Here is a 10,802-nt window from a genome sequence, read left to right on the forward strand (position 1 = left end):
CATTACACCTAATGTTGTAAGTCAATCCCCGTCTGTAGACGCCCTTAGGCGGCAATATGGAAAATTGGCCATTGAATTACGAATTTTATTGTACTTTGTTTTAACCTAATTGGGTAGTTGTTTAAATAAAATACTAGATTACATAAGGACATTTTAATATCAAGTTATGAATGAATTACATTATTGTGTTCAAAAATTGGTTTTACTTTAACTTTTTATTTTAGTGCACTTCGATGATATCGTTAGGGAACCATTGCGACGACTCCAGGCTGTCCCACAAAGATAATTCTGGGTCCAGGAACTCTTGATTCATCTCGTCCACATCAATCGTCTTCTTGTGATCTGAAAGTATATAAATGTTATGTTAAATATCCTTGGTGATTACTGGTTAATATTGCAGATCATTTCATTATTTTTTTCTGTGTTGTCTGGGTTAATGTTTGAATTGACTGTTTCTGTTATCAAAACAGAGTTTTAAAATGTTTATATATTTTAGATACTTCTATTGTTATGTAGACTTGAAATGTTACAGTTTATATCATTTACAGTACATATCATTTAGATTTCGATTTTGCTGAGGACAGAACCTGAAATCTTCTGCATGTCTAGTCAATAACCCACCAATAAATTAAATAATTCATTAGAGTAAAAATATTTAAAATTCATTGTTTAAAAAATAAACATTAACGATAGTCATAGTAAAGTGTGAAGAGGATGTTTGTAGGATAATGATCGGTGACGTACCAACGAGCGCCAGGTCGTCGTTGGGCGGCGCGGCGGGCGCGGGGTCGGCGGCGGGCGCGGCGGGCGCGGCGCCCGGCTCGGGCCCGCCCGGCCCCCCCTGCCCATAGTAGCCAGACCACGCTGAGTAATTTTGCCAATAGGCTGATGGATCATAATATTGGTTGTACTCCTATAATCACAATTCACAGAACCCCGTCATTACCCTGCACGATACGCCGAACTAACTAAGTACCGACTCTTACGTGACTCGACGAGCTATTCATTGTACTTATGAAGCTTTCGTTCGTTAATTTACGCGCTGGCCCGGCTCGCAAACAGCAGCATCTCAGCGGATCAAGAAACCGTAATGCACATCAGTTTTGAAGAATTCAGATGTTATTAATGAGCTTCGAAGCATAATTTTGAGCAATCAATCACACATGTAAATGTTACGCTTTAGTATTTTCGGGTTGTCCATAAAATACATGGAGAACAAAAAATAGAGAAAACAAAAAAAATAATGAATTAAAAAAAATTTGTATTTTAAAGACAACCATACAAATTAATAGCAATTTAATATCGGTTCTAATGAATTGTGAAATAAACGTATATACATATATTAAATAGACACATGCTCGGTCTAATATTCAAAAGCTGTTCCAAAGAACTTTATATGATGCATCAGAACAAAGCAGTTTTGGCTATAACTAAGTTTGATAAAGAATGAATGATACCGTTCCACTGTTGTACGATTGTTGTGTTGTTGGCGCATTGGGCGGTTGGGAAGGCGTATTGCCTTTGGGTTTTGGCACCGCAGTGCATATTTTGAGCGGCTTCGACCCAAGTCCCGTGTAACCGTTCATAGCATATAGGGCATTGCGCTGCTCATCTTCGTTTCCAAATCTGACAAAACCATAGCCCTTTGTGTACCCAGCGTTGTCCAGTATCACTGAAATTTGAATTAAATGACGATTGGGATGATTGCATTCGACTGTAAATATTATCGTAATTAAAAAGCCAATGAAGCTAATTATTTTATTCAATTCTACAATCGCATTGTGTGAACAGATCCTATGCAAGATAATAAAACAATGCTCGTTTTTCCGACGGTCATAACTACCATTAGTGCAGTAGAATGATAAAAAATATTTTTAGCAACCGCATTTTTAAGCAAATATGCGTAAATAATCAAGACGAGAAAATAAATTTTTAGTATCTTCAGTGTAGTGGATTTGAACCACGCCAAGTTTCTAGTTTATTTCAGCGATATAAGAATTATAAGTGGAGTTCCAACTTTGACGGTTTCTTATTTAAAGATATGAGCATTTCGCAATGTAACAGGTGGATACCATGTTCATCCTCCCAGGCCTTTATATTGAATGAATAAGGTCAGGAGCTGGAACCGCATTGTATGATAGGGGTGATGAGCTATGAGTAATTTCGAAATTATTTTCATAATAGATATTGTTATTACCTTCTCTTCTATTCCCACATGCCAACCTTTATAAGAAAATCTAAATAGTTGTCCACATATTCTTAAAAACATGACACTCTTCATATTAACATGCAAAGTAAGTAGTTTACCAACTCGCACTTGATCAGCATGACGAACTATGGAGACCTGTGAGCTACACTACGGGTCAAGCCTAGCTATCATCTACTCTCACTAAACAACTTCTCTTTAACGATAAGGATATTAAACTTAGCTCGTAAGAATCCTTTAGCACTAGCAGAAGATTTGCTTATTCCGTTTGTTGGTAAATTTGTTATATCCTTACCTAGGAAGTCAACGCACTGCGTTTGCCGATTCTGTTATATGCATAGTCTTACTTCTTACGATCAGTAAGGATAACCATCGGACTACCCTCGGCTTTCTTATCTTAATAATTAAAGTAAAGCAAGCTCTTCGTGGTTATTATATAACAGGAATATTTTAAAGCTCTTCTGGTTTGAAAGCTATAACCTTGTAGGTATACAACTTTAGCGAGGTGTCCCAACTCAGTTTGTATGGGTAGTGGCGGCTAGTGCCCTTATGTTAAGGGTTTAGATGAACTTCGTGCTCTAATTGAATATTTCAGAGATGTCGAGATGGTCACTAATCACTAAAAATCAGACTACTACTATTATTATAAATGTAAGAATCCATAGTGCGATGTGGTGCTTTTTTATTTGTATAACATCCTCATTTGACTTCTACTGATTAGAAAAAAACTGTTTGTATTGCACTTGTAGCGAAGCTCTGTATACCTATTTCTCTATGTTCTTGCCTCTTAATTCAAAGTAACTTATTTACCGTCGTACTGGCGAGAGTTAGTTGCAACCAGAATTCATTAACGGCGTTGCGATTTTCAGAAATGACTGTGTATCAAGAAATGTATGCCGAAGTAAAGGTTATTTGATGTTTTCATGGAAGTAGCAAATGATAATGTAGTTCACTGATTTCAAGTCCAGTAGTCTATGAAATTCGTGGACATTTATAAACAATCCCAAGATTTTAGGCCTACAAGAGATCTGCCACAGAAGCGTTGTTACACCCGAGTGCAAAGTTAATTTTTTCAAATGTAAACAGCAGCGCATACCACGTCTGTTATAAGGCAGCAATAGACGTGAAGATGGTGCTGTTGAAGGTAATGTTGAAATTCTACCATCGTATTCATTAGATCATGGACATCCATAGAGAAACCCCAAATAATATATATAAGTTTTATAATAAGAAAGCGTTGCTGCCCCTACGGAATTCGGGACCAAGTTGAATCCCTCATATATGTAAGTCTACCTTATTATATTTTACAAATCATGCGTAAAAATGGATATTGTAAGATAGAAGTAGGTAGCGGAGGTACTGAGGTAGGACAAGCGAACTACAGAGTTCCGCCACACTTTAGTTAGCTACCAAACCTAATATTATGTGTTTAAATGACACTTACTTCTATAAAGTGTGTGCTTACTTATTTACTTTATTTAAAAAAATAATCTCAATTAAGTGTACCTTTGGCAGTTTTAATAGACGAGTACTTGGCAGCAAACACTCTATAGAGCGAGTAGTCATCCACATCTGGGCTGAGGTCTCCGACCCAGACAGAGAACTCTCTCTCCTGCTGCATGTTTGCCCTGGCCTCCCGAGATGCTGTGTTCAACCTGAATCTAACCACAGGGAATGTGCCGGGGATTGGTTTGCCGTTGAGCTTGTGCATAGCGTCTATCGCTTCTTCATCCGTCTGTAGAGAATATTATATTTCTTAGATAACAGTTTGGAGGACTGATGCATTGGGCAATAAGGAAGCGGCACCAAACGGACATTGATGCATCTATGACGGGACAGACTTGCACAGCAAAGGCATCTATGAGCGGTAGAGAGAAAATTGAGATTTACGAAAGTATCATTTTAATAATTTAAAACTTTACAATAAACACGTTACAAAACACTGTACCCTTACAAACTAACAGATGAAGGCGATAGTCGTTCATAGTAAACAGTTTCTAATACAAGCCGTATCAAATCACTTCAACACTCGAGTTCCAGTCAAACATAAGTGTATACCAAACTAATTACCATTACACTCCAAAATACTACATTAAAATATACGAAAATAGAGTTAACAACTAGAACTAGAAAATTTGATTTGCATATCGTTACACTCAACATTACAAATCGACAATCCATTACACAATTGGTGGAATAAATAAGAGCGCGGCAACCATAGATTAGTAAAGATTACTCAGTCCTAACAAGAAAATGTACCCAGTTTTGAGAATTGAAATAGTTGCGTAAAAAAGTTTTGCCACGTCTCCGTGCTAAAATGTCCCTAAAATATTTGAAATTACTATTATAAATTATTTATTTATTATGTAAATTACGCAGTATTAGTTATTTATTCGTAAATGTTCTCTAAAAATGTTTTTATTTGTCAATAATTCAAAAAAAGAACTTACTATAATAAGCCATTTGCGGCTTCATTCAATTTCAATGCGGCGAAGTATCTTTACTAATCTATGGCGGCAACGATCGCGCACAGTTCCGTGTCGCGTGCCCGCACAGTCCCGGCGCACGCTTCACTATAGTTCATCAAAATCACACACCACATTACATAGGACAAGAACGGAATGACCAAGTTTTCTAATGATGTCGGGGGATTATTCGCGGGGGCGCCATGAGGGCGCGGGAGGGCGACGCGGAGGCCGCGGGCGGCGGCTGCGGCGGCGGCGTGGGCGCGGCGGCGGGCGGCGCGGCGGCGGGCGCGGCGGCCGGCGGCGACGGCGTGCGCGCGGCCGGCGCCGGCGCGCTCGCGCCCCACCGCGTGCTGTAGTCCTCCGACATGAACGAGTTCTGCGACTTCAGATCCTCCAGCCTCGAGATCTGTTGCCGCAAGTACATTATCTTTTGCTCCTGCAGGGTCGCCTGGATCTCCGTGTGCCGCACCAGCGAGCGCGAGCACTTCAGCTCGGCGGACACGCGGGTGCTCTGCAGGCAACCCAGGCGGTACGCCTCCAGAGCGTACTCGTTCGCCTGTTTCTCTAGGATGTCCGCGGGCCAGTTGGCGACGTGCGTGGTGAGATCGGAGCGAACGTGCCCCACCAGCGAGGGCATCAACATCGGCGCCGCGTGCTGCAGACCGCCCACCACCGACGAGTAGCTGCCCAGGCTCTCCATTTGCCGGGGCGGCGGGTGTTCTAGTTGGGGAGGTGGAGCATGTGGGTCTGCACTCTCCGAGTGCGTCGGGGTGGAGGGGCCGGGGTCCCGCTGTGGCGTGCGGTCGGCAGAAGCTCGCGACGGCGACGTGCCGTTGTTGCTGCTGGTGTTGTTGGCAGTGGTCGACGTCGCCGTGTGCGTCGCCACGATGCGCGGCAGTGCCGCAGCCAGCAGTGACCCGCTCGTTTGATTGGAATTATCCAATACGACCACTGGAGGCACCGAGTTGCCGTCGACGCCCTCCCGGGCCCCATATGAATTCTCCGAGATCGGCGTGCTGCGATCCGGAGATATGTCCATGTCTTGTGGCTGCTCATCTTTTTGGTCATGAGTACATGGGCGTTTGCCATGCCTGCGGCGCTCGTGCTCGTTGTCATCGCGAGAGTTGCTCCAGTACCGGCCAGATGTACTGTTTGTTCGCTTGCTAGCTGACTTCTCAGATTCATGTCGCCTTGAACGTGAACTTGATCTTTTGTCACGATTGCTCCTCGATGAATATGTCGAATCTTTGAATGAACTTCTTCTAGAGTCCCACTCCTTTGGTTTTTCCCACTGTGACACTTCACTGATACAATTATAATAATACTTTTTCCCTGATGAACTAATGTATTCTGCCCATTCACTGCTAGAAGCGACACTTGAGGCTGGCGCACTTCTCCTGTCATAGCTACTGTTCGCACTACTGTTCGTGCCACTAGACCTACTGTTTTTCTCCACTTTTTTATGGTTATTCTTCTCTTTCATTATTAGTTCTCTCCTGTCCGCCGTCTCTGCTATGTTTCTTCTTCAATTATCATGAGCAACTTTGCAAGAAATGATATTATTAACAATTCTTGTAGTCAATGATACTTGTGATGCAGATGCTTCTCAGTAATTATTACTTATTTACTGAGCATATGTCATGTCCATTACCATCAATGCAAATGTATGATTTATTACAGCCTCGTGATAAAATGCAAGTCAAGCATTAAAATTGCTTTACAGGAGGCTGTGATATATCTTGATGGATATCATGTCACGTATGAGACAGATTAAATAATTGTTAAATTAGACGTTATTCACTCTATCTCTGATACTATAAAATCGTTAATAAGTTGGATTATACTATTATAGGCATCCCCGAATCCAAGACAAGTGTTTTTGGAATCCTTGTCCGATTGTTGTCTTGTCTGTTTTGTAGCATTACATCTGACTTAAAAAATGTGGTATAATTATCACGCTACGACTTCGGGGAGCTGAAAAATGACAAAAAATGTGTTTTTTTCACTCATAAACGTTGAAAAGCTAGAAACGTGGAAGGCTAGTGCGAATTAATGTTAATGCATAATTAAGATTCTTCTTAGTAACTTCCATATACTACAACTTAGTACAAGTTAGGCATTGCAGAAAATAGATGTTATGTTAATAGTCATTATTTACCTGGAAGTGTACAAAAGCGTAGCCAGCTGGTTCTCCTGTGAACTTATTCCTCATTACTTTAACGGCAAGAGGTCGCTGGCTCATTCGATGAAATGCAGCCATGATAAAACTCTCGGTCATATTGGGCTCCAACTGAAATCAAAAATAAAGGTCCAACTGTTAATTATCATTGTTATTTTATGTGGATTGCATCAATTAAACAAAAAAGACGTTTGAAACTAAAATAGTTATCATTTTTATCGTGTATAGTAAACCGGGTGAAGGGTGAAGCAACATTTTTTACAAGCGTTAGCTTCACATGTTACAATATTAGGAAGTTTTCAAAACTTACGCTACCCATCCACAGCTGGCATTGCATAGCCATATTTTATATAACTGCCCTCTAATATATTTTTGTAACCACACAACAAACACGTTATTTCATAAAAATACAGCAATCAAATCAACAAATTAGTATTTTTTTTAAATGTTTAAAGTTTTATAAGGCCTTGGCTTCTGTCCTTTCAGCCTAAGAACAAAGAGAAACAAGGAACTAGATGTGTCTAGTCGTTCAATAATCTGACAAATCTTGAACGCAATCAATAGTGCGCATCCACACTTTATTTTTCATCACCGTGAGAATAAAATTAGTTCTAACAACATTTCTACGTTAGTAATAAATAAAACAATAATAGTAATAAATAATATAAATAAATAAAATTACGCATATATACGCAAAATTTTATTAATTACTCTATGGAATTGTTGAGTTTAGTCGTTGAGTATTTATGGGACAAAAAAATACTTTTTTCTTAATAAATACTATTTTAATTTATTACAGCTAAGTTATATTAAAAAAATTGCAAATCATTATGGCATTGTTTTCATTGTTAACGAGACCAATTTTTGGATTTGGAGTTAGACCATTCTTCTTTGTGTGTATGCAAGTAAAAACAGGTCCAAGTATTGTTTGGAGCTGTATTAGTCTAGTCGATTCGGATCATTAAGATTCCGCCGGTACATCTCTTTTCTACAGTTTTGACCATAGATAATAGAGTATAATACTGATTGAGTTCGACGTTTTTGTCCGGTTTGCATTTTGTGCAGTCAGTGATGCAAACTGCAGATTAATTTATTTTTAATTTAGTTTTAGTCAAAATTAACTTATAAAGTACATAATTTTCTTGTCCGAAGTTATTGTTCGAGTTCTATAGGCGGATGATGTCTTTAAAGTGCAGTGAAATTTCTTGGTGAAAGTAACAAAATTAGTCATCCAATTTGCGTAATCGGGTCATTTTTGTGACATATCATTAAGATGTCGCGTCTCGATAACGTCGACGCATTAGACAAGCAATTAGCCGATCTCCAGCTAAATAAGGATATCAATACGCCGGGGAGGGTGAAGAAGATACCACCAGCTGTTCCACCGAAAAAAAAAGCTCAACCTCAGGTTCCTCACAGCGCCGTGGTTAGTACCTTGAGGGAGCCGTCGTTTTCCACGAAGATCTTGCCGCCGAACAATAATCCGCCGACGTACTCCAACGTGCCGACCAATGTACGGCCGATAATACACAAAGATTATGCTAATGTAACGCCTTTGTCCCTACCTAGTCATGGTCTCCGTAACCACGCTCCGTTGCCAGCTCGATCCTATAACCCTACTTATAGCAACATTGCTCCTTACCAGAGCGCGGATAGCCTTCCTCCCCCACCTCCACCTCCTCCCCCACTGCACCTCACATCCCCACCATTACACAATCTTTCCACTAAATATGATACAAATCAAAACACTGAAGAGTATTTACCTCCCCCATCACCAGTCAGCTCAAACTACAGTGAGCTGGTGAGGGCTACTACAAACTTGAATTACAACCAGGACCGGCCCTCATATCCTGTTATCTATCAGAATGAGTATCCAGAGTATGGAGTATCACAAGCTTCAACTTATGAGTCACTGTATGAACCAATCAATCCACACCCGCATGGTAAGACAGGTCTGCAGCCTCCTAGTCAAAACTTCAAACAAACTCCTAATAAGTCACCATTGCCTAAAGAAGAGGAAGTGGATGCATTGACCAATATGCTTGTGCAATCTATATCTGACAGCCAAGATTTGGATATATTTGGGATATGTGTAAAATGTGACGAAAAGGTAGTCGTTGAAAGTTCAGGTTGCACAGCCATGGGTAATATGTATCATGTGAAATGCTTCTGTTGCTACCGATGCAATGCAAACCTACAGGGGAAGCCATTTTATGCTGTAGAGGGACAGCCCTACTGTGAAGCAGACTACTTTGAAACATTGGAGAAATGTTCTGTTTGCGACAAGCCAATTTTAGACAGGATTTTGAGAGCCACTGGTAAACCATATCATCCCACTTGCTTCACTTGTGTTGTGTGTGGAAAGAGCCTCGATGGAATACCATTTACAGTAGATGCAATGAATCAAATTCATTGTATTGAGGATTTCCACAAGAAGTTTGCTCCTCGTTGCTGCGTTTGTGAGCTACCAATAATGCCGGAGGAAGGAGAAGAGGAAACTGTAAGAGTAGTTGCTTTGGACCGCAGTTTCCATGTGAGATGCTATCGTTGCGAGGATTGTGGGCTTTTGCTGTCCTCTGAAGCTGAAGGTCGCGGATGCTATCCTCTTGATGATCACATTCTTTGCAAGACTTGCAATACTCATCGCATTCGCCTTCTTACTAATGTAATGACAACTGATTTGTAACTTTTGTAATCATTTATTTCTTTGAAATAATCCTATGACTATTAGTACCAATAGTGATTATATTGTGAAGCCAATTTTATGTAAGTAATCAATAATTGATTAAGAGTAATTATGTACATTGGCAGTCAAATTAATTGGATTATTTCTGTAGTATTTTCTGAAAACAAATAAGGGCAGCTGACAATAATTATAAGGTCTACAAGTATTTGAAAGTTCTCAAACTTATTGAGATATCTACTTTACTACATAATATTTTTTTTACTCTTTAACTTGATTTCTTTTTAATTTAATTTTTGATTTTTAGTTGGTTAGGTTGATTTTCATAGATTTATAAGAAATAGTATATAGTATATTATAATTATGAGATTTATAATGCATTTAATTACATTTGCAAGAAATCTATACTGGTTGATATATTTGTTTTTGTAATACACCAATAAATAATAATTACATATTATTAGTTAATGTGCAAAGATTAAAATGCATAAAAGACGAAATGAGTTAGTTCCTGTAATAAAATAAATTCTGTAATAGTTTAGTAATACATAAGTTACTATTGAACAAGGACGATTATAGATGTAATAACATTATTTTATATACATATCCAATGTTTTTCATAGACATATACATGTATATTATTGCAATCATAATTATTACAACCAGATGTTGTATCTTATATTTTTATATTGATTTAATTTGATGCCATTCCTAAAAGACTTCTATATAATACAATTATTATTGAAGACTGATTCAAAAAAATACATCTGTATGCATTTAACATGCCTATTACAAAATCAATAACAAATCTAAATTATGTGATGTGATATAGTCGTAAATTGATAAGATAGATATATTTATACCTTTAATTTATTAATGCATTATGAATGCTATGGATATCATATATAAGCAATATTTAGCACTAGTTTTGTGTGTACTAGAGGCAGCTTAATGTATCTTTGATATATTTTGGTATACAATAAATATTTTAAAATATTCTTTGTTTTGGTTTTCTTCTACTTGTTATATTCCGCGTTGAACTGCTAGTCTTCTCTGAATATAGAAACGTGTCGTGTCGAATAGCAAATTTTGGATATTAGCTGCCCGCTTTCGCCCACGGGTTAGCTGCGTTGATATGCCCTTACGTTGCTACGGAATATATGCTTGTAGTTGTGCGCAATAACTTCAGAGCGGACCAGCAGTTTGGCGCGGACTATATTATTGTAAGCAGTGTTTAACATGCATACAAACTGTTGTTATGAGATG

The 10,802-nt window shown here is 38.8% G+C and overlaps 2 protein-coding genes across 2 annotated transcripts; one reads left to right on the forward strand and one right to left on the reverse strand.

Annotated features, from left to right (window-relative positions):
• Positions 1 to 138: 138 nt before the first annotated feature.
• On the reverse strand, positions 139 to 7,353 carry Secp43 (tRNA Selenocysteine associated protein). Its single transcript, XM_073086709.1, has 6 exons — positions 7,164 to 7,353; positions 6,833 to 6,964; positions 3,713 to 3,941; positions 1,458 to 1,672; positions 745 to 913; positions 139 to 342 (listed from the first exon to the last, which is right to left on the reverse strand). The coding sequence occupies exons 1-6, from the start codon at positions 7,194 to 7,196 to the stop codon at positions 221 to 223; spliced, it is 900 nt and encodes a 299-aa protein (XP_072942810.1). The 5' UTR covers positions 7,197 to 7,353; the 3' UTR covers positions 139 to 220.
• Positions 7,354 to 7,868: 515 nt separating this feature from the next.
• On the forward strand, positions 7,869 to 10,535 carry LOC140752512 (lipoma-preferred partner homolog). Its single transcript, XM_073086849.1, has one exon. The coding sequence runs from the start codon at positions 8,127 to 8,129 to the stop codon at positions 9,537 to 9,539; it is 1,413 nt and encodes a 470-aa protein (XP_072942950.1). The 5' UTR covers positions 7,869 to 8,126; the 3' UTR covers positions 9,540 to 10,535.
• Positions 10,536 to 10,802: the final 267 nt, after the last annotated feature.

This window comes from Epargyreus clarus, unplaced genomic scaffold (assembly GCF_041222505.1).
Source record: "Epargyreus clarus isolate Ecla_fem2 unplaced genomic scaffold, WU_Ecla_fem_2.2 ptg000024l, whole genome shotgun sequence".
Classification (NCBI taxonomy): Eukaryota; Metazoa; Arthropoda; class Insecta; order Lepidoptera; family Hesperiidae; genus Epargyreus; species Epargyreus clarus.

What these genes read in the sequence shown, in the direction of transcription:
- Secp43 (XM_073086709.1), bottom strand. Translation starts at nt 7,196, where the DNA reads ATGGCTATGCAATGCCAGCTGTGGATGGGTAGC. An exon ending in GCCAGCTGTGGATGGGTAGC is followed by an intron (nt 6,965 to 7,163) that starts GTAAGTTTTGAA and finishes TTTTGATTTCAG; the next exon opens with TTGGAGCCCAATATGACCGA. An exon ending in GTCTATTAAAACTGCCAAAG is followed by an intron (nt 1,673 to 3,712) that starts GTACACTTAATT and finishes TTCAAATTTCAG; the next exon opens with TGATACTGGACAACGCTGGG.
- LOC140752512 (XM_073086849.1), top strand. Translation starts at nt 8,127, where the DNA reads ATGTCGCGTCTCGATAACGTCGACGCATTAGACAAGCAATTAGCCGAT.